The sequence below is a fragment of the Ranitomeya variabilis genome, chromosome 1 (genome assembly GCF_051348905.1).
Source record: "Ranitomeya variabilis isolate aRanVar5 chromosome 1, aRanVar5.hap1, whole genome shotgun sequence".
In the NCBI taxonomy this organism is placed as follows: Eukaryota; Metazoa; Chordata; class Amphibia; order Anura; family Dendrobatidae; genus Ranitomeya; species Ranitomeya variabilis.
Window position 1 is genome coordinate 303,954,564 of NC_135232.1, and position 24,677 is coordinate 303,979,240.

Here is a 24,677-nt window from a genome sequence, read left to right on the forward strand (position 1 = left end):
GCCCTCATCATCTCCCGCCTCGACTACTGTAATCTCCTGCTCTGCGGCCTCCCCTCTAACACTCTCGCACCCCTCCAATCTATTCTAAACTCAGCTTCACGTCTAATCCACCTGTCCCCCCGCTATTCCCCGGCCTCTCCCCTCTGTCAATCCCTTCACTGGCTCCCCATTACCCAGAGACTCCAGTACAAAAGCCTAACCATGACACACAAAGCCATCCACAACCTGTCTCCTCAATACATGTGTGACCTCGTCTCCCGGTACTTTCCTGCACGCAACCTCCGATCCTCACAAGATCTCCTTCTCTACTCCCCTCTTATCTCCTCTTCCCACAATCGCATACAAGATTTCTCTCGCGCATCACCCATACTCTGGAACTCTCTACCACAACACATTAGACTCTCACCTACCATCAAAACCTTCAAAAAGAACCTGAAGACCTACCTCTTCCGGCAAGCCTACAACCTGCAGTAACCACCGATCGACCAAACCACCGCACGACCGGCTCTATCCTCACCTACTGTATCCTCACCCATGCCTTGTAGATTGTGAGCCCTCGCGGGCAGGGTCCTCTCTCCTCCTGTACCAGTTGTGACTTGTATTGTTCAAGATTATTGTACCTGTTTTTATTATGTATACCCCTCCTCACATGTAAAGCGCCATGGAATGAATGGCGCTATAATAAAAAATAATATAAATAATCTATTTATAGTGAACTTTAAAGATTCTTGATCAATTCTCTTTTCTGGCTTAAGCCATTCTTTCTGAAGATTCTTTAGAATTGGATGGCCAGGGAAATTTTCTCCTTGTTTTTAGCAAAAAAAAAGACTCGTAATTTATTTGGCTTATTTTCAGAATGTTTATGAGACTCAGCCATACTTTTAACAATTTTTAAGAGGCTTAGAGCTCATTTATTATACAAAAGGTATAGATTGTGCATGGATAAAGAGTCAGAATCAATTGAAATGTCACCCTCAGTGATCAGAAATGCTGGAGCTGATCTCAGTTTGTGGTGAAATAACCTGGCGAGATTTTTCAATTTTACTGAAAGCCCCAGTAAAGAACTGAAAAGTATCTGGAACTTGTTATTTAAACCAATGGAAAGAAGAGGCTGCTTCAGACTAGAGAGAAGGAGAAGCTTCTGTGGCCAAGCAATTAGAACATGTGTTATGCACATAATCCTCAGATAATGACTGCTAACAGAAAGAACAGTTTATTTCTAGTCTTTATAGCCTCTTTCCTAGAACTGGACATCTGTAACATAGAAGAGACACATTAAGAAACCAGTCCTACTGCTTAAGTAAAGCACCGCCTCCTAAGGGGTACAAACTACCTTAAATAAGAGATGGTTCTTCTGAAAGAGTCAGATTTCTTTAAATAGACCTCCCAATTAACCCTGCGCATGTGCAAGGCAGATTGTAAGACGTGGAAGAGAGAGGAAGCAAGGAAAACATCTACTACCGGGTGTATCTACGTCCTGGATTCACTGGATGAAATGGGTAACTATTTTAATGCACACAATGTATACTTAGTACTAATGGCTAACAGAAGGGTTGATAAGAAAAAACAAACTGTTAGAGTGGAACTTTAAGGCTATGTTCACACTGTCAGTATTTCACATCAGTATTTGTAAACCAAAACCAGAAGAGGAACAATCAGAGGAAAAGTTAGAATAGAAACATGTCACCACTTCTGCATTTTTGGCTCACTCCTGGCTCTGGCTTACAAATACTGATAGGAGTGAATGTGGCCTAAAAGTATTGGTCACTTCAACAAATGTATTATTTTATTAAAAGTATCAGGGACATGATTTTGTGGCACATACCCTAATGTTATTATATTTGTATGTGCAGACTGAGTCTTTTTGCTGAGTTTTTTGATGAACTTAATGAGGAGCTTCTGCTAAAAAAACAGCAATTCATTAACAAAATAAATATGAAGATACCCTTAGGCTATGTCTCCACGTTAAGGCTACGCGGCGGTATCGCCGCAGCGGCGAAGCCGCTCGGCGCTAAGCCCCGCCCCCTTAATGGGACGCGATGGTGCCGGATGTGTACAGTACACATCCGGGATCATCGCACCCCTCGCCATAGGGCCCTGTGATATGCCTTGCGGGGACGCTGCGTCCCCGCAAGGTGTACGGACATGCTGCGTTCTGAAAAGACGCGCAGCATGTCCGGAGTCGCAGGGCCGCCGCGTGTGGGTTTCCACGCATAGTGGAGACGGGATTTCATAAAATCCCCTCCACTATGCTGGAACATCTGGACGCTGCTTGTTTGACGCTGCAGCGTCAAACAAGCAGCGTTTACTGACCGTGGAAACATACCCTTTGGGTATGTGCACACGTTGCAGATTTTGCCGCGGATCCGCAGCAGATTGGCCGCTGCAGATTCGCAGCAGTTTTCCATGCGTTTACAGTACCATGTAAACCTATGGAAAACAAAATCCGCAGTGCACATGCTACGGAAAAAAAGTGCGGAAACGCAGCGTTGTTTATTTCGCAGCATGTCAATTCTTTGTGCGGATTACACCGGCTCCATAATAGGAATCCGCAGGTGAAATCCACACAAAAACCGCCAAAAAAACTGCAGTAATTCCGCAGGAAATCCGCAGTGCGGATTTACCAAAATCAGTCAGGAAAAATCTGCAGAGTAATCCGCCGCATGTGCACGTAGCCTTACAGGTTCTCTTGCATTTGTTAGTGCACACTGCACAGAGCTTCTGTTTTCCAATCAGGCTGCTGTTGGATAAGCATGTGTTCAAGCCGTGTCCACAGTCTCCTCCAATTAAATAACGCTGCAAATGCGAAAGCTGTGTTTCAATTGGAAGAATCTGATGGACAGGTCTGGTCACTTGCTCCACCAGCAGCAGCTGTTTTGTGGACAGGAGAGCTGTTCAGTCTGAGACTGGCTGCAGTAGTACGACCAGGAGAATCTACATTACCTACAAACTAGTAAATGCCACAAAACTATGTTGCTAACCTATTTGTTAAAATAAAGAGAATAACCACTTAAAATTATTAGGTTCCCTTTAGACAGCCGTAACAAAGGTGTTTTGTTTTCACAAACACAATACCCAGATCTTATGCAATGACCTTATATGCAGTAATTATGCACCGTCTTTACTCATAATCTCAGTAATTTTCACAACTTTGTGCACTGGAATCGTAAGTTACTCACCCTTTCATCAGACTCAATTTTAGCACATGGTTTGCTCACCATTTCATTTAATTGTCCAAAGTGCGTACTGTGTTGCCATTCAGTACAATTCAAGCTGTCAGGCCATGTGCACACGCTGCGGATTCCATTGCGGAGTTTTCCGCAGCCGTTTTGATAAATCCGCAGTGCAAAACCGCTCTCATACATGGGGCAGAGACTGATGGTGTAGGCTGAGATTTTTCCAGACATAAAGTTAGTGCGAAAAATCCTTTATGCCATCATTGACTACTGTTGGTCTGTGAGCTATCAACCAAAACTGTGGTCGTCGGGTAATAAAGTATGTTATTGTATTTTATGCTACCTTGTATGATTGAACTTCCATCTCGCCAGTTAACCCCAGTCAAGAAAAGTCCACTTTTGACAAAAACAGATTTTATTTTAAAAATAAAACATCTTTGAAACTCCTGCATTGATTAGGGATGGCAACCATTTATAAATTTATGGACAGTCCACAAAAGCTGTGTTTTTTTTTTTTTGTTTTTTTTTATTCTTTCCTTTGAAGTGCAAAAACCTCTGACTGTTGGGACATATACGGTATGTCGAAAAATTATTCTAAAGGCCATGGACATCTTTTACATGAGAAAATATTTGTTTTTTACATATGCTACTGGTTACCCCTCGTCATCTCATAGATCAGCAAAACTTATGCACTTATTTCCTTTTCTTTTTTTTTTTCTTCATGCATTCCTGCTTTTCAATAGTCTATGTGCCTTTTTCTGGGACTGTTTTTACTTTAGATACTTTCTGCCCTACCTACGTTGTAGAGGTGTGTATGCAACCCTCTCTACTGCTATCTTAACAGAAAGTATTTTCGTTTTTGTTTTTTGCTCCCCTTCTTCCCAGAGCCATAACTTTTTATTTTATTTTTACTCAATATGGCTATGTGAGGGCTTGTTTTCTGCTGGACGAGTTGTACTTTTAAACAACACCATTGCTTTTAACATATAGTGTACTGGAAAAAGGGAAACAATTGCGCTATTTTCCGATACCCATAGTTTCCATTTTTCATGATCTCGGGTTGGGTGAGGGCTTATTTTTTGCGTGCCGAGCTGACGTTTTTCATGATACCATTTTGGTGCAGATACGATCTTTTGATCACCCATTATTGCATTTTAATGCAATATTGCAGTGACCAAAAACGTATTTCTGGCGTTTTTTGTTTTTTTTCCTCAGTACGCTATTTAGTGATCGGGTTAATTCTCTTTTTTTTTTTTTTTTATATTGATTGGGCGATTCTGAACGTGGCAATACCAAATATGTGTATGTTTGATTTTTCTTATTGTTTTATTTTGAATGGGGCAAAAGGGGGTGATTTGAACTTTAATATTTTTTTTTAATATTTTTAAAAACCTTCATTTTTTCATGGGAGACTAGAAGCTGCCTTAAACCGATCGGTTCTGTCACATACAGGCGATGATCAGATCGCCTGTATCTAGCAGAATTGCTCACTTGCTATTAGTGCCGACCACCGGGTAGCGCTCATAGCAATCCGGCAGTGACAACCAGAGACCTCTGGTTGTCATGCCAACCCATCAGCAACCCGTCATGGGACACGTGCACCGATGGTTGGGATTTCTGGCGTGCTTGCTGGAAGCACGTGTTAAATGCCGCTGACAGAGTTTATTCGGACTCCCATGACAGCACCACGAGAGAGGGGATCCGCCCCTTTAGGAACAGGAAACCCACAGATACAAAAGGGCGGCACCTCTCCCATGCATCAGTTGGTTTCCTGTTCCTAACGGGACGGGATCCTGCAGATTTCAAAAGGATCCCAGGCCGGCCGGCCGACTCAGGTAGCGAGGGGGTCTCCTACCTCGGCCGGTGCGGGGTTCCTGGTAGATGTTGCAATGGTCCTGGCAGGGCTGCATGTGGCGACATTCCAGCAGGGAGCAGCCACCGGTGGTGTCCTGTCTCCGGGCCAGCGCCGGGTGAGTATGTCCCCTGGGTCTCCTCCTTCTGTGGTGGCTGGGGTCTCAGGTATGCGGCGGTGCTCGGGGGCGCCATCCGGGAGTGATGCGGCTCTGTCCGGCGTCCTCGCCGCTCTGTGCGCCGATACTGAAGCGCTGGGAGCCCGGGTGACGCCGGGGGAGGAGTCGGCGGTCACTTCCGGGTTTCCGGGGTCCTGCGCATGCGCAGTGAATCCAAGATGGCGGCGCCCACCGGTAATAGCGTCGCCGGCGTTCTGAGCCCCAGGGCTTGCCGCCTGCACCAGGGGGAGGCCGAAAGAAGTAATCAGGGGAGCGCTAGGCACAGCTGCTGACCGGAGGAGGGGTTATAAAAGGAACTCCGGATCGTGATCCCTTGCTTCTGGCCTCATATGGTGAAGATGGAGGACGAGCACGTGCAGTTGCTGCAAGAGGTGTCCCAGAAGCCCAAAGGGAAGGATCGCGACAGGAGGAGTAGTGAGTCTGGCCACAAAAGCACCTCCAGACAGGGGTCTGGAGCATCAGCCAGTGGAAATCCCCCTCGTATTCCGGTATTTTTTCTTTGGGCAGCGCTGGTAAGTGATCTTCGTGAAAGTTCACCCAGTGACACGATTCCCCTCATATGTTCCATTATAGGGGAAGAAATGTGCCGGGAAGGCGAAACACAGGGAATGTGGCATCTGCGGGGTTCCCCTACTTGATTCGTGCCCTAAAAAATTATGTGGGCCCTGTATCCAGCAGACGGTGAGGTCTCAGGAAAGGGGTGAGGGGGAGAGCATTATATCTACAGGGATTAGATTGCTTTACTTACCCCCCTCAGGTAGCGGAGGAATCCCTTACTATGACCACCAGCTTGAAGGAAATGATCAGGATGGAGGTCAGACAATCCTTAAAGGATCTTTCTCAAGGAGGAAGCTCTAAGTCCAAAGCTCCGTTACTCTCCGATTCTTCAGTGGAAGAGGATAAGGAGGAAGTTTTTTCCGGTTCAGCTGCGTCATCCTCTTCCTCGGATGAGGACACCGCCCGCTTCTGTCTACCCCTTGAACGAGTGGATAAGCTGGTTAAGGCGGTCAGAGGAACGATGGGCATAACGGAACCGAGACCCCAACTTTCCAAGGAGGAAATTATGTTCAGTGGGTTGGAGCAGAAAAAACGGAGAGTCTTCCCGCTCAATGAGAAAATCCAGGATCTCATCAATAAAGAATGGAAAAAACCTGAAAGAAAGGGTTCCTTACCTCCAGCGCAGAAGCGCAGATATCCATTCGATGATCCTGCAGTCACCAACTGGGAAAAAGCCCCTAAGTTGGACGCGGCAATAGCCAAAGTGGCAAAACGGGCCTCTCTCCCTTTTGAGGACATGGGGACCCTTAAGGACCCCCTTGATAGAAAAGCGGACACCTTTCTAAAAAGTACCTGGGAGATGGCGGCCGGTTCTTTAAGGCCTGCGGTGGCTTCAACCTGTACAGCCAGATCAATGATGGTCTGGTTGGAACAGTTAGAGACTCAGTTAAAAGAAGGTGCATCAAGGGATTCTATTTTGACTGCCTTACCACTGATCCAAGAAGCGGCTGCTTTCTTATCAGATGCATCTATTGACTCCGTCAAAATGGCTGCTAGAGCAGCAGGTCTCTCGAATGCGGCCAGGAGGGCTCTTTGGCTGAAATGTTGGCCAGGCGATATACAATCAAGGTCAAAACTCTGCATCATTCCTTGTAAAGGGGAGTACCTATTCGGGCCCACCTTAGACGAACTCCTAGAGAAGGCGGGAGATGACAAAAAGAAGTTCCCCAATCTGCTGGGGTCCTACCGTCGTCCCTTTAATAAAAGAAGGTTCGGTCGCGGAGGGAAGCGTACCTTTTCACCTTCAAGGGATCGGTCTAGGTGGGATGACAGACGTAGACGAGGTACGGGATATATGTTCCGTCGTTCCTCAAAAGAAAGGAAGAAGGAGGACAAATGACTAGGAGCCCCGGTGGGGGGTAGACTTTTACATTTTGGTTCAGAATGGTCAGAGATCACGAATAGTATCTGGGTGCAAGATACTATTTCTCGGGGTCTTACTCTTGAGTTCTGCCATACCCCACGGGATAAGTTTATGTTGACTCCATTGCGTTCTAATCCCCTAGAGCAATCTGCTCTGGAAGAAGAGGTGTGGTCTCTCTGTTCAAAAAATGTCCTTACACAGGTTCCAGAGGCTGATAGAGGGAAAGGTTTCTATTCTCCCTTGTTTCTTATTCAGAAGCCCGACAACACGTATAGAACCATCATAAATCTCAGACATCTTAACAGTTATTTGATTAAACATACCTTTAAAATGGAGTCCATCAGCTCGACAATAAAGATACTGTTCAAAAACTGCTTTATGGTGGTAGTCGATTTAAAGGATGCCTATTACCACGTACCTATTCATGTGGATTTCCAGCAGTTTTTGAGGGTAGCAGTGTTAATGGGAGGAGTTGTTTATCATTTTCAGTACAGGGCTCTTCCTTTCGGTATAACATCAGCCCCTAGAGTATTCACAAAAATAGTGGCGGAAGTGATGGCTCACTTGCGAGAATCTAATGTCCTTATTGTCCCATACCTTGATGATTTCCTCATAGTAGGTAACTCTGTAGAACACTGTTTGTCCCAACTGGAGCTAACTAGAGTTAAGTTAGAACGCCTGGGCTGGATAATTAATTTTGAAAAATCTCGGTTACAGCCTCAAAAAATTCAGAAGTTTCTGGGCCTATTACTAGATTCAACTACACAACAGTGTTATCTTCCAGAAAATAAATTAACTCAGATTCAGCATCAAGTTCTAAAAGCAGTTAATACACCCTCTATGACCCTGCGGCAAGCTATGTCCCTGTTGGGGTCCCTCACATCGTGCATTCCAGCGGTAAGGTGGGCACACTTTCACACTAGATCCCTCCAAAAAGAGATTTTGGTTAAGGATAGGATCTTGAGGGGTGTATTAGAGGAAAAAATAACGCTTGAACCAGCGACTCTCAAATCCCTAAATTGGTGGCTGGATAGGGATAACTTGTCAGCAGGCGTTCCCTGGATGATAGATGTGTCCCGGGTTGTGACTACGGATGCCAGCTCCTCAGGTTGGGGGGCTCACATGAATGACATTGTAGTGCAAGGCCAATGGGAGCCATACTCAACGTCCTCTTCCAATCAGAGAGAATTATTAGCAATCGAGTTGTCGGTTAAAAACCTCCTCATGTATCTACAGGGCCACCACGTCAGGATCCTCTCAGACAACCGGGTGGCAGTCTCCTATATAAATCATCAAGGAGGGACACGCTCCGAGGCTCTGATGCAGATCACAGATCGTCTCCTCCGGGTGGCAGAAGAGAATTTACAATCTTTCACTGCTCTGCACATCACAGGAAAAGACAACATAAAAGCGGACTTTCTCAGCCGCAATGTCCTAAAGCAAGGAGAATGGTCTCTAAATGGAGACATCTTCAGACAGATTGTCCGGTTGTGGGGTCGACCGGTGGTGGACCTATTCGCCACAAGGGAGAACAAAAAAGTAAAAAACTTTTGTTCCTTAAATCCCAGGGAAAATCCACTGGCAGTGGACGCATTCCTCATAAAATGGGATTTTTCTCTGGCCTACGCCTTCCCGCCACTGAACCTGCTACCTCTAGTGGTGAGGAAAGTCAGAGAAGATCGGGCGAGACTCATTCTGATTGCTCCCTTTTGGCCCAGGAGAACCTGGTTTTCATGGCTCAGGATGATGTCAGTGGGCGATCCCTGGGTACTCCCAGACATCCCAAATTTGCTTTCCCAGGGGCCGATACTCCATCCACAAGTAAAGGGACTTCATTTGACGGCTTGGAGTTTGAGCGGTCATTGTTAGAAAATAAAGGCTTCTCTCCTAAATTAGTCGATACCCTTTTAAGAAGTAGAAAGCCGATAACAACAAGAATCTACTCCAGAACCTGGAGAAAGTTCTTAACTTCCTCAAAATTTAATATTAATGATGGTGTACCAATACGTCAAATATTGGAATTTTTGCAAAGAGGGTTAGAGTTAAAACTCTCCACAAGCACATTAAGGGTACAAGTTTCAGCACTTGGAGCCCTGTTCTCATGTAACATTGCGGGTAACTACTGGGTGTCGAGGTTCATTAAGGCGGTCGGCAGAATTAGACCACCGTATAGAAACAAAATGGTACCATGGGATTTAAATCTGGTCCTTTCTTCTTTGACAAAACCCCCTTTTGAGCCGTTGAATGAAGCCTCAGTCAGGATGTTATCTCTCAAAACAGCTTTCCTAGTAGCTATAACATCAGCTCGCAGGATAGGAGACATCCAGGCACTCTCTAGACTTCCCCCGTATACAGAATTTCTTCAGGATAGAGTTATCCTTAGACCGGACCCTGCCTACTTACCAAAAGTAGTATCCCAGTTTCACAGATCGCAGGAGATAGTTTTACCTTCGTTTATCCCTAATCCTTCTAACCCTAAAGAAAGTGAGCTCCATACCTTAGATGTCAGGAGATGCCTTCTTCAATATATCTCGGTCACTAATGATTGGAAGAAGGATAATGCACTATTCCTGTCCTACCAAGGTCCAAGGAAAGGGGCTAGAGCATCTAAATACATATTAGCGAAATGGATTAGGGAGGCTATCTCTCTCGCTTACACGACAGGTGGGGGTCCAGCTCCGCAGAATCTGAGGGCACATTCCACCCGAGCCATGGCGTCATCCTGGGCAGAGAGGTCTGGAGTGTCGGTCGACCAGATATGTAAGGCGGCCACATGGTCATCCCCTTCCACCTTTTTCAAACACTATAGATTGGACTTGGGGTTCTCCTCAGATCTCACCTTCGGGTTAAGGGTGCTGCAGGCTGTGGTCCCTCCCTAAAAATGGCTTACATCTCTGTAAATCTCTCGTGGTGCTGTCATGGGAGTCCGAATAAAGCATTAAGCTACTTACGGGTAGCGGCGTTTTTCGGAGGCCCATGACAGCACCCTTAGTTCCCTCCCTTTTCACGTGGGGTTGCACATCCTGGGTTTATAATCAACCAAATCACTGGCCAACAGTGAAAATGTTTCTGAAATGAAAATAGCTGGTTTGTAATAATTTTAGCATCCTAAAAACGAATATGTTACTTAAAAATCATTATTAGCTCTTGTTGCTGAGATACAGGTCATTTAAGATTATTATGCAGGAAAATAGGGAAATTTTGAATTTTCAACAAATGTGTATTGGTAAACCTGATTACAGACCTGTTGAACCAATGTCAGCCATTTTATTCATTGTGTCTGCATAGTTTGTACTAATTGAAGTCTCTTTCTCTTGTTGCAGTAATTTTGTGGAGAGAATTTACACTTTGAAAATGCCTCGTAAATGTGCAAATATTGTTAACAATTTTTGTTACGTGTGTGGTTATGTGACATTTGCCAACCAAAGAAGACCAATTACTCCACTTGTGAAGACTGCTTACCATCATTACTTTGCTTATACGTGGCACTTAAATACGTGGCACTTATACGTGGCACTTAAATACGTGGCACTTATATACGTTGCATTTTGAGACCTATAATTTTTCCACATTTTGGTCCACAGAGTCATGTGAGGTCTTGTTTTTTGCGGGACGAGTTGACGTTTTTATTGGTAACATTTTCGGACACGTGACCATTTTTTATCACTTTTTATTCCGATTTTTGTGAGGCAGAATAACCAAAAACCAGCTATTCATGAATTTCTTTATACCGTTCTGCGTTTGGTAAAATTGATAAAGCAGTTTTATTCGTCGGGTCAGTACGATTACAGCGATACCTCATTTATATCATTTTTTAATGTTTTGGCGCTTTTATACGATAAAAACTATTTTATAGAAAAAATAATTATTTTGGCATCGCTTTATTCTGAGGACTATAACTTTTTTATTTTTTTGCTGATGATGCTGTATGGCGGCTCGTTTTTTGCGGGACAAGATGACGTTTTCAGCGGTACCATGGTTATTTATATCCATCTTTTTGATCGCGTGTTATTCCACTTTTTGTTCGGCGGTATGGTAATAAAGCGTTGTTTTTTGCCTCGTTTTTTTGTTTTTTTTCTTACGGTGTTTACTGAAGGGGTTAACTAGTGGGACAGTTTTATAGGTTGGGTCGTTACGGACGCGGCGATACTAAATATGTGTACTGTACTGTGCAATTTATACTCTTGTAATGAATTCTTATCGCTACCTACAGCACATACTTCCATGGCGTGTATCTAAAAAACGAGAGCTAATTAAACAATTCTGTGGGTATATTTGAGTTTCTCGACCCAAAATTAGTAATATTTGCCTATTTTCATCAAAGAAACATAAAAAAAGTTGTTTTTTGTTGGCCTGTGAATTTAAAGAAGGAATGTTATCTTCTCACGTGTATTACTTTTATTAAAAGTCATTGTGTTTAATTGTATGCAATTTTGTGTTTGCTTGTCATTAACTGCGGTTAGTCCTCTCAGGCTCTGTAATCCAACTGATGCATGGGAGAGGTGCCGCCCTTTTGTATCTGTGGGTTTCCTGTTCCTAAAGGGGCGGATCCCCTCTCTCGTGGTGCTGTCATGGGCCTCCGAAAAACGCCGCTACCCGTAAGTAGCTTAATGCTTTGACAACGGCATTTAACTAGTTAACAGCCGCGGGTGGATCGCGATTCCATCCGCGGCTGTTAGTCACATGTCAGCTGTTCAAAATGGCTGACATGTGCTGGAAGAGATGTGGGCTCAGTGCTGGAGCTCACATCAAAGAGAGTGAGACCCACATTGGCGTACTATTAGGCCCAATGTCGGAAAGGGGTTAAAGTGCTCATTCAGACATAAGTGGAAAAAAATCACCAATTTTCATTAGTGATTGGTCAATGCTTCAGTTTTTCCAATAAGGGTATGTTTCCATGGTCAGTAAACGCTGCGGATTGGGCGCTGCGTACAGCCGCAGCGTCCAGATGTTACAGCATAGTGGATGGGATTTTATGAAATCCCATCTCCACTATACATGCATCGGCACCCGCCCTGTGTATACGCACATGCGGCGCGTCTTTCTAGACTGCAGCATGTCAATTTATCTTGTGGAGATGCTCCATCTCCGCAAGATGCATATCACAGTCCAATGTATAGGATGCGCTGATTCCGCATAGTTCAATGAACACATGCGGAATCACCGCTCGTACAAAAGCCGTCAGCGGACATGTGTTGCATCCAAAGCGCTGCCAATACTCACCATGGAAACATACCCTTAGAGTTTCAGCACTGTTTTCCACATAAACTTTTTTTTCTCATGTTTCTATCAAACAAACATGAAAATCAGACAGTACTAAAATGCAACTAGGATGTCCCAGACCCATGCACTTGCATTGGAGGTGTTTGATTTGTGAATAGGATCAAAAACGGACAAGTTTCCAATCAATCTGCAAAAATCTAGGTCAGGTGAACAGTCACACTGACAGGGTTAGTAAAAACCTGTTTCCCTTTAACTCCAGGACAGCTTCATTAATTTTGAGGTCTTGGTGATTCAAGGCCATTATGTTGGGGACGTAAACTTGGGACATGAAGGAGTAATCTCTATGAAGGGGACGGGTATTTGTCTGTAAAATATTTGGCTGTGTCTGTAATTTTTAGTGGTCCCCCCAAAAAAATGGTTAAAGAGGTAGCAACCTTGGTGCTGATAACAATCAATGTGAGGAAACAAAGTGACATGTGAATGATTATGCATTGGCTAATAACTTTATTTTGCCTTTCTGGAGGAAGGCAAACACAACAGAATATAAAGAGAGTCTGTAATCTATTTTTTTTTTTTTTTTTTTTAATGTAAAAGGGGCTGAACAGCACTTCTTATTTCCGTATAGGGGGTGTCCGATAGGCATTGTGAACATGTTCTATGTCTTAACATCTGTCCCACCTGCTATTCAGCATCTTCTCTCAATGCCATTGAGGAAATGAAAGGTGCTGCACAACTTTTTTAAGCATGGCTTAAGTTGGCACCATTAACTGTAGTTAGCATTCTGCAAGGATGGACATACTGCCAAAATTACTGATTTTGTTCAATACAGTGAACTGGAGTGTAAAAGGATCAGGTTTCAGGGATGCACCACACAAAATACCCTGTAATGTTTTGGAGGCATACTGGGTTTGAATGTATGACCAACAAAAACGTTTTTGAATAGAAATGAATAAGAAGATTCTTTAGATTGGTGGTTTCTGAGTGCTTTTTCAGGTGTTCCTCAAGGAAAACATGCTAAAAAAAAAACTCCTGAAAAAACATAATGTTAACTTTCCCCCCGGCACCAAAGCACAGCTTACAAGTAATAAACTGCTGTGGTAAAATGCTTTTGATAGTTATTTTGGAGCAGTTCCTCTTCACAAAAATAATTGAAAGACCCTTTCTATTTATTTCTAGTGTAAAACCACATTGCTGGTCACATGTTCGGACTTCTGAGTGTTTTTTTCTGCTTCACGTTTTGAAAACTTGTCAATAGTATCAGCGTTTTTTTTATGCCAGAAATATTATTCCAGTCCTTGACTGGAGTTGCATTTCTGCCAAGGCCTCTTAATGAATTTGGTATCCTACTCCAAAATGCCCCTCATTAAGGTCATGTACACACATCCAGTATTTGGTCAGTATTTTACATCATTATTTCTGAGCCAATACCAGGAGAGGAACAATCAGAGGAAAAGTATACGGCTATGTTCACTAGTTGCGTTTTTACTGCAGTTTTTTTTCTGCCAGCAAACCTGCTTTCTTGCAGTAAAGAAGCTGTGTTTTTATCAGATACATTTGTCTCTTGTGCCTGCTGATAAAGTTTGGTGCCCCCCCAAAAAACCATAAGGGTACGTGCCCATGATCAGGAATTGATGCGGGTTTCGCGCTGCGTATTTATGCAAAATCAAACCTGCAGCGGCCAGATGTTACAGCATAATGGATGGGATTTCTAGAAATACCATGTCCACTATTTTGTGTGTGTATGCACCTGCGGATCACCCGTGGAGACTGACATGTGGCGCGTCTTTCAGGACTTCAGCGTGTGAACTTCTCTTGAAGAAACGCTAGTCTCCGCAACAGAAATTGAATCAATAGAATTGTCCTGAATGCGGTAAATCTGCATGGTTCAGTGAACACACCTGCGTTCAATAGACGGCAGCACTTTGGGCACAGCAAACATACTGTCCAAAGCGCTGCTACTTCCAGATCGAAGGCACACAGCCTGATGGATCTTCCAGAGTTTTCTCCACCAAAAAATGTAGCCAAGCCTGACACCTGCGTTTTTGAACTTACTCGCTGATTTCTATGGGTTCAAACACACTGCAAAAACGCTGAAGTGACATGCTTCAGTTTTAAAAAATGCGCCAGTTTTCCAATTCAGTCAGGAAAAAAACAGTGTGTGTACATGCAAAAATGCAATGTGTGAACATAGCCTGATAGGAACACATCATGTCTGCATTTTTCATCCTCTCCTGGTTTTGGCGTACAAATGCTGACCAAATACTAAATGTGTGAACGTGGCCTAAGGCTGGCTGTGTACGTCATTCTCCACAAGGCCACGTTCACGCAAGTATTTAGTGAGTTTTTCACCTCAGTGTTTGTACCATTCCTGATATTGGCTTACCAGAGGAAAAGTATAATAGAAACACGTCACCTCTTCTGTATTCATCACCCACTCCTGGTTTTGGCTTACAAATACTGAGGTAAAAAACTGACCAAATACTGAATGTGTGAATGTGGCCTAATTTGGGGCCAATTAGTTTTTCCAGTGCAAGAACAGGCTCCAATTTGGAATATTTTGGAGGTTTTTCTTTTCCTGAAGCATTTTTTTTTTTTTTTTTACAATCTTTATATCTTCTGAAGCATTTTTTTTTGTACGGTTTTATTTTTATGAACAGCGAAAGTGGATTTAACATTGAAATGAATAGTTGCAGTGTTTGAAGCGATGTTTGAGGTGAATCCACTCCGACTCCTAGAAGACCCCATGAAGCCTGCCTTTTCAGGGCATCATAGCTGGCACTGTTTTGGCGCATTTTGGTGTAGATGTGACACAAGGTCTGTAAAGGTTAGGGCCAAGTATTTATATAGTTTACATTTGCAGGCTTCTTTCAAAGTCTTAAATGCGAGACACTAGAATTTGTCCAATGAAACCATTTGCTTTACATTTAGAAGAGGCAGTTGTGTAGGACCCTTGTTAGATTTTCCAATGCCAATTGCAGACATCGGCTCAACCAGCTATAGGGCTTGTTCACACGATCCTTTTTTTGCTGCGGATCCGCAGCCGTTTTCCATGCAGGGTACAGTACAATGTTACCCTATGGAAAACAAAATCCGCTGTGCCCACTATCCTTTTTTTCCCAGGCAAATCCGCGCGGATTTGCCTGCAGAAAAAAAGAAGTACCATGTCTATTCTTTCTGCGGATTCTGCTCCTGTTTTCAACATGCACCAATAGGAAAGTGCTGTTGAAAACCCGCAGAGGAATCCGCAGAAGAAACAGTCGGAAAATCAGCAGTGCTGTTTTGCACTGCGGATTTTCCAAATCAGGACCTGAAAAAAAAAAGGATCAAAAGAAGGATCGTGTGAACATAGCCATATAGTCATTGCTAGCTGTGATATAACGTAAATACGCCACCAGTAACCACACCGGCATAACAACCGGGGACTATATTGCGTTACCTCCCCAAAGGACGGTTCACCGCGCGGAGGATAACTGCAATATAGTGCCGGCTATGGTTGCGCCCGTCCGTGTGTTCCAGGCTTGTGATTGGCTGGTCGCACTGCCTGTTTGAAGCGGCGGGAGGGGGAGTTGTGCGAGCTGCGTTTCCGGCTACGGGGAGCACTCGGTGCGATAGAGAGGGAGGAGGAAGAATACGGGGAGAGCCGAGCCTGAGCCCTGAAGCCCCGCATCCACAGGCCGCCACCTTCCCATAGTACGGCACCGGAGTGCAGGCGGCGCCTCACCGGAGTGCTCCTAGGACGTCAGACTGCTAGGTGAGGCGCAAGGATGCTGCTGCATGTGCGGGGCTGCAGTGCTGTGTGCGCTCCCGGCTCAGCGGATCAATCAATGGGAACGACTTGTCCAATGATTGGAGTAATGACGCGGCGGGGAACCTGCAGCAATGCGGGAGCCAGAGGTCCAGCCGCACGGAGCCCATAGATCACAATGGGCGATCAGATTGTCAGCAGTGTCTATTTCTGTGCTCGCCACTTGCCCCTGGTGTCCTACTTGCATCCTAATGAATGGGGGGCTCTGATGTGTGACTATTATGTTGGCATTAATGAGCCCTTTCATCACTAGCTGCAGGGCATCTGGGCATCGCCATACAATGGTCTGTATGATGAGGATTTTCCATGTGTTCCAGCACGTACGTAGTGACTCCACACCGCTGCTTTTCTTGCCTCTGTGGGACTTTGATCCAGGTTGGCTAGTAATGGGTGTAGTCTTGGATGGGGCCAATATCTCCTCAGGATGGAGGTGTAGATGCACTGGGTGTGTTATATGGATCAGTGGTTAACCCTATTGCAGATTAGTAATTGTTCAAAGGGTGCGGGTGTCTGGGAGGGTGTGGGTGACACAGAAATGGGCTACAGGCAGTATCTCATGTTATGGGTTTATAAGGGAGAATAGCAGGCATGGAGGCTAGGGGTGTCAGATACCGCCCACCCAAAAGATGAGCCTGTGCTTGTACCGTATAACGCAGCAGTGACTGTGCCCATATCCGTGCCACTCGTGTGATCGTGGCCTTTGAGCAGTTCTGTACAGCTGTAAATACTTGCCCTTGTTTAGGATAAAATATATTTATTTACTTTCCATCTATTTATTGTAGTTGCGGTATATTTTACAACATAACAGTTCAGCACTCCAATAATAGTGGTTTATGGCCTCACTCTTCATTTATGTAGGTTACTGAAAGGGCTAGTCCATCTTTATGTGGGAATGACTGTTCATTTGGGGGATTGCCGCCTTCTGCGTATTATTCTGTTGTCTAGGTATACATTCTGTGATTGTTCTTGGTTCAAGACATGGCCATAAGTAGCCATACATATTGGATAAATGTGGCCAAAAAGCACCACTTTTCATTGTGCATGTCTCCCTACTCTTTCCCAGCATTTCATTATGCGCCTATTTTTGTCCTAAGGGGAGATCAGCTCCACAGAGGTGTCCAGCAGTGGTCTATTCCTTGCTGAGAACACATGCACGCTCAACTGTCTGTGTTGTGCGGCCACATTAACCCCTTCATGACAGCCCTTTTTCATTTTTGCGTTTTTGTTTTTCGCTCCCCTTCTTTCCAGAGCCATAACTTTTTTTTTTATTTTTCCGTTAATATGGCCAAGTGAGGCCTTGTTTTTTGCGGGACGAGTTGTACTTTTGAAAGACACCATTGGTTTTACCATGTCTTGTACTAGAAAACGGGAAAAAAATTCCAAATGTGGTGAAATTGCAAAAAAAATGCATTCCCACACTTGTTTTTTGTTTGGCTTTCTTGCAAGGTTCACTAAATGCTAAAACTGACCTGCCATTATGATTCTTCTGGGCATTATGAGTTCATAGACACCTAACATGTCTAGGTTATTTTTTATCTAAGTGGTGAAAAAAAAAATCCGAACTTTGCTTAAAAAAAAATATATATATTGCGCAATTTTCCGATACCTGTAGCGTCTCCATTTTTCAGGATCTGAGGTCAGGTGAGGGCTTATTTTTTGCGTGCCAAGCTGACGTTTTTAATGATACCATTTTAGTGCAGATACTTTCTTTTGATCGCCCGTTATTGCATTTTAATGCAATGTCGCAGCAACCAAAAAGCGTAATTCTGCCGTTTTGAATTTTTTTCTCACTACGCCGTTTAGCGAACAGGTTAATCCTTTTTTTTATTGATAGATCGGGCGATTCTGAATGCGGCGATACCGTATATACTCGAGTATAAGCCGACCCCCCCTAATTTTGCCACAAAAAACTGGGAAAACTTATTGACTCGAGTATAAGCCTAGGGTGGAAAATGCAGCAGCTACCGGTGAATTTCAAAAATAAAAATAGATGCTCCATACCGTTCATTATTGCCCCATAGCTGTACCATAGAAAGCTGTGCCATATAGTGCTGTGCACCGTTCATTATTGCCCCATAGCTGTACCATAGAAAGCTGTGCCATATAGTGCTCTGCACCGTTCATTATTGCCCCATAGCTGTACCATATAGTGCTCTGCACCGTTCATTATTGCCCCATAGCTGTGCCATATAGTGCTCTGCACCGTTCATTATTGCCCCATAGCTGTGCCATATAGTGCTCTGCACCGTTCATTATTGCCCCATAGCTGTGCCATATAGTGCTCTGCACCGTTCATTATTGCCCCATAGCTGTGCCATATAGTGCTCTGCACCGTTCATTATTGCCCCATAGCTGTGCCATATAGTGCTCTGCACCGTTCATTATTGCCCCATAGCTGTGCCATATAGTGCTTTGCACCGTTCATTATTGTCCCATAGCTGTGCCATATAGTGCTCTGCACCGTTCATTATTGCCCCATAGCTGTGCCATATAGTGCTCTGCACCGTTCATTATTGCCCCATAGATGTACCATAGAAAGCTGTGCCATTGCTGCTGCTGCAATAAAAAAAAAGACATACTCCCCTCTCTTGCTTGCAGCTCCTCAGCGTCCCGTCCCGGCGTCTCTCTGCACTGACTGATCAGGAGCAGGCGGCGCGCACACTATATGCGTCATCGCGCCCGTTGACCTGCACAGTCAGTGCGGAGAGACGCCGGGAAGATGGAGCGGCGCTCGGCGTGTGGAACGCGGACAGGTGAATATGTAATACTTACCTGCTCCCGGCGTCCCGCTCCTTCCCCCGGACAGCTGGTCTTCGGTGCCGCAGCCTCTTCCTCTATCAGCGGTCACCGTTACCGCTCATTAGAGAAATGAATATGCGGCTCCACCCCTATGGGAGTGGAGTCCATATTCACTTCTCTAATGAGCGGTCCCACGTGACCGCTGAACAGGGGACGAGCTGCGGCACCTGGAGACCGTGGGACAGCGCCAGGAGCCCCGGAAGCAGGTGAGTATGCCTCAGCGCCCTCTCCCCCTCACCCGCCGACCCTGCCGCCGACCGTGACTCGAGTATAAGCCGAGAGGGGCACTTTCAGCCCAAAAATTTGGGCTGAAAATCTCGGCTTATACTCGAGTATATACGGTATGTGTATATTTGATTTATTTATTTTTTTAATTGTTTTATTTTGAATGTGGCGAAAGGGGGGTTATAAAATATATATATATATATATATATATATAAATATATATATATATATATATATATATATATATATATATATATATATATATATATATATATATATATATATATATATATTTATATATTTTTCATATTTTTTAAAACACTTTTTTTTACTTTTGCCATGCTTCAATAGTCTCCATGGGAGGCTAGAAGCTGGCACAACTCAATCGGCTCAGCTACATAGAGGAGATGCTCAGATCACTCCTATGTAGCTGAATTAATGCACTGCTATGAGCGCCGACCATAGGGTGGCGCTCACAGCAATCCGGCATAAACAACCGTAGAGGTCTCAAGGAGACCTCTGGTTGTCATGCTGACACATTGCTGACCCCCGATCACTTGACGGGGGTCAGTGATGCGCGCATTTCCAGCCTGATGGCCGGAAGTGCTAGTTAAATGCCGCTGTCAGCGTTTAACTGGTTAATAGCGGCGGGTGGATCGCTATTCCACTCGCCGCTATTGCGCACACACATGTCAGCTGTACAAAACAGCTGACATGTCACAGCTTTGATGTGGGCTCCGCGCCGGAGCCCACATCAAAGGGGGGGACACGACATGCTCTGTACTAGTACGGCGCATGTCGTGAAGGGGTTAAGATATATACTTGTGCCCATATGGGCACATGTCTGCTGTGTGTCAGACATTTCTCCAAATAGCATGCAAGTTTTGAATGGTTGTCAGCACCCTTCCCCCACACACAGCTCTGACCGACAACAAAGAGATCCTGTGCTTGACAGAAGACTTCCTCAGCTCTATATAGTTATTTAGCGGAATGAACGAAGCCCACCCATAAAGGCTTTCCCATTCAGAATGTATCAATGCTTTTTCATTTCTAGTGAATTCAGTTTTTTACTTCTGTGCATGCTCTTCTTTCCTGCTTCCTCTCTGAGGGATGTGTTTTCCTGAGATCTGTTAGAATATGCAGAGAATACCTAAAATCGTTCCTCGCCATTGGAGATAGTCACACGAGCTGCTAAAATCCTCAATAGACTGGTACTGCATACTATAGAAAGAACACATTTCTTCCAATTTTACAAGGAAGTTCTTATTTCTGTAGAGCAAATTCTAAGTTGATTTGACATGACCCAGATAATGTAATTTCCAAAGCTATCTGTAGATGCTACTTAACTCTCAATTGATCCTTCCAGTAATGTAATTTCTATGGGGAAACTTGGGTCAAACTTGCCAGAGCCTATTGTTTCCATGGTATCTGGCATCCATTCCTTCCAGCTGCTCTTAGGGGAGTATGACCTGATATGTGCATCCTGAGTCTCCGACCATTGGGCAGTGTGCGCACTAAGCGGACCAGATATAGCATCCAGAAATGATGCACAGGAAAGCAGACTGCATACACGTATTCACTGAGCCTGAAATGTGTGCAGGGCATTTGTTACCCTGAGCCAGTTCTTCTGCTCCCTTTATTCTGACTCCTTGTTCGAAGCATTTTCTGTAAGTCCACCTAGTACTCTTCCGGCAAAAAAAACAAAACTACAGTGTCTGATTCCGCTCTCTTATTTTATGGAGAGCTATTCAGTTGTACTGCTGAAAATCTATCTATCTCTAGCTCTCTATCTCATGCTTGGTAACGCATTGGTTTTATCTCCAGTGTTGGTGTTGGTTTTTCTCCCTTTTTTCACAGTAAGTATGACTACATGTACTTAATGACCATAACATTTCTGAGGTCTCATTTAGACAATTAAAATGTAGATTTATTTTAGCATCTTTATTATGGCTGCAAGTCTTCCAACCTGAAAAAACAGGGTTATGGATCCATATGATGCTGTTAGCTGGGGCAATAAAAACACAATCCACACCACTTGTGCCTGTAGCAGTTGAGTTGCTAAATTGTGGAGCTCGTCCGATAGTAAGGGATTTGGTTTGGAAAAACTGATCTTGGAAATGGGGATGAAGTGTACTCTCTATTGGTGATAGTAAACCACTTTTGCATACTCACTCCATTGAAGGCCTTATCCCCAATCTTCCCATGTCTGTGTTTTGTCTGCACACATAAAGGCAGGTTTTCATTATTTGTGTCCTACGTATCTGTTTTTTTTTTTTTTTAAACACCTCGGCCAACTATACACATGAGCTGGATATAGCACACATGTTCATTTGGCAGCGATCACTTCTGACTTCTCCATAAATGTGAGCACACCGAGAGGTCGAGAGGAGAAAGCTGCTGCCACACAACCCTTGCATTGAAATTCCTACTGTTTGATCTTTTCTTTCCCCAACAACATTAAATCTGACTGGTTCTGCCAACTTTCACCTAATGAGTGTGGAGTCTTCTAGTCCAATTCCTGAGTGCCATATTTCATGGTCCATCTATGGATGGCAATGCCCAGACTGGCCGAAGGTATCCTGGCTGCAACCTGCAGCTAGTCAGTCCACTTATTGCAGTCTGTGAAATGTCACCTGCTGTATTCACACTTGTGGGGTTATTGTGAAAACCGTGATTTCACAGATTGACTGGGGATCTCCTGATCTGAACATTGAAGCCTCATGTATACCTATGAGGCTGTCATGTTCAGGTCAGGAGACTTGCAGTCAGTCTAAAGGTACCTTCACATTAAGCGACTTCGCAACGAGAACGACAGCGATCCGTGACGTTGCAGCGTCCTGGATAGCGATATCATTGTGTTTGACACGCAGCAGCGATCTGGATCCTGCTGTGATATCGCTGGTCGTTGCTGAAAGTTCAGAACTTTATTTGGTCGTCAGATCGGCGTGTATCGTCGTGTTTGACACCAAAAGCAACGATGCCAGCAATGTTTTACAATGGTAACCAGGGTAAATATAGGGTTACTAAGCGCAGGGCCGCGCTTAGTAACCCGATATTTACCCTGGTTACCATTGTAAAAGTAAAAAAACAAACAGTACATACTCACCTTCTGCTGTCTGTCACACATCCCCCGCCGTCCGCTTCCCCCACTGACTGAGCGCCGGCCGTAAAGTAAAAGCAGAACACAGCGGTGACATCACCGCTGTGCTGTGCCTTATGGCCGGCAATCAGTCAGTGCAGGAAGCAGACGGCGGGGGGATGTGTGACAGACAGCAGAAGGTGAGTATGTACTGTTTGTTTTTTTACAATTACGATGGTAACCAGGGTAAACATCGGGTTACTAAGCGCGGCCCTGCGCTTAGTAACCCGATGTTTACCCTGGTTACCCGGGGACCTCGGCATCGTTGGTCGCTGGAGAGCGGTCTGTGTGACAGCTCCCCAGCGATCAAACAGCGACGCTGCAGCGATCGGCATCGTCGATACCGCTGCAGCGTCGCTTAGTGTGAAGGTACCTTAAATCGTGGTTTGAGCTTGGAGCATGACACACGGATGTGTGAATACTGATTTAGTGAGAGATAATACTGTATGCTTGAGATTCGAGGAAGTTGTTGTTGTCAAGACTTCACAGATCAGTACAATAACTATAGTTCCCCCCCACCCCCCCCCACACACACAAAAGACTTAGGGTACTGTCACACTCTGCAACTTTTCAACGATCACGACCAGCGATATGACCTGGCCGTGATCGTTGGAAAGTCGTTGTGTGGTCGCTGGAGAGCTGTCACACAGACCGCTCTCCAGCGACCAACGATGCCGAGGTCCCGGGTAACCAGGGTAAACATCGGGTTACTAAGCGCAGGGCCACGCTTAGTAACCCGATGTTTACCGTGGTTACCAGCGTAAAAGTAAAAAAAAAAAAAAAAACGTACATACTCACATTCCGGTGTCCTTCAGGTCCCTTGCCGTCTGCTTCCCGCACTGACTGAGTGCCGCCGTAAAGTGAAAGCAGATCACAGCGGTGACGTCGCTGCTGTGATCTGCTCTCACTTTCCGGCCGGCAGTCAGTCAGCGGGAAGCAGACGGCAAGGGACCTGAAGGACACCGGAATGTGAGTATGTAGGGTTTTTTTTTTGTTTGTTTTTTTTTTACTTTTACGCTGGTAACCACGGTAAACATCGGGTTACTAAGCGCGGCCCTGCGCTTAGTAACCCGATGTTTACCCTGGTTACAAGCGAACGCATCGCTGGATCGCTGTCACACACAACGATCCAGCGATGACAGCGGGAGATCCAGCGACGACAGCGGGAGATCCAGCGACGAAATAAAGTTTCAAACGATCTGCTACGACGTACGATTCTCAGCAGGGTCCCTGATCGCAGTAGCGTGTCAGACACTGCGATATCGTATGGATATCACTGGAACGTCACGGATCGTACCGTCGAAGCGACCAAAGTGCCACTGTGTGACAGTACCCTAAGGGTATGTGCACACGTTTCGGATTTGACGCTGCGGATCTGCAGCAGTTTTCCTTGCGTTGTACAGTATCATGTAAACCTATGGAAAACCAAATTCACAGTGCACATGCTGCAGAAAATACTGCACTGAAACACTGCGGTTTATTTTCCGTAGCATGTCAATTTTTTGTTTTTGTGCGGATTCTGCAGTGTTTTACACCTCCTCCATAATTGGAATCCGCAGGTGTAAAAATGCATGTGAAAACCGCACAAAAACCACGGTTAAAACGCAGGGCGTTTTTTACCTGCGGATTTTTCTGAATCTGCGCTGAGAAATCTGCACACGCACAACGTGTGCACATACCCTAAAACACTGTCAGCTGAACCCACTGATATTAACGGGTCCGGCTGAAGGTTTAATGAGGGGTGTCATTCAGGGTGGATTGATTTAAATCACGCCGATTTAAATCATGATTTAAATCACGATTTAAATCAAAAGATTTTTTTCTATTTAAATCGGATCGATTTAAATCATGATTTTAATCATGATTTAAATCACTGATTTAAATCAAAAGGTTTTTTTAATATAAATCACGATTAAAATGAGAAGTGAGAGCAGTGCGCATGTGCGCCCATAGTTACACGGACGAAACTAGGGGCAACGATCTAACGCCAGGGTGAGGGGGGGACCCCAAAGTAAGTAAAAATCTTTTTTGTTTTACTATATGGCAATAGGTAGGTGTTTAAAAGCAGCATGTCTTAATTGTATAAACTATTAATAGCCTCCACATTTTGTTCATACTGCCCCTTTAATTCCACACTTCTAGCTTGGTTTCACTTTTGGTTTAGTTTCTTTTTCCATTCAGTTGACATGCCCAAACTTGTTAGATAGTCAGCATCCTACAGAAACCTCTGGAAGAGCATGGCATTGTGAATGTTACACATATACAGCCTTTATTCTACTGAGTTAAACAACTCAGCTTTATCTCATGATGGAAGAACCTTTGGATGGTAAAATATTTTCCTCAAAAAGCAGTTTATTGA

General features: G+C 44.5%; 1 protein-coding gene across 2 annotated transcripts in view; it reads left to right on the forward strand.

Annotated features, from left to right (window-relative positions):
• Positions 1-1,368: 1,368 nt before the first annotated feature.
• Positions 1,369-24,677, forward strand: part of CORO1C (coronin 1C) — a 116,996-nt gene continuing 93,687 nt past the window's right edge. The window contains exon 1 of one of the 2 annotated variants that reach the window (XM_077296176.1): positions 1,369-1,499. In XM_077296176.1, the coding sequence (XP_077152291.1) occupies positions 1,403-1,499 (97 nt within the window). In that variant the 5' untranslated portion in view covers positions 1,369-1,402. Of the gene's footprint in view, positions 1,500-15,804; positions 16,102-24,677 lie in introns of those variants that run through there. The other variant, XM_077296186.1, reaches the window with a different exon arrangement.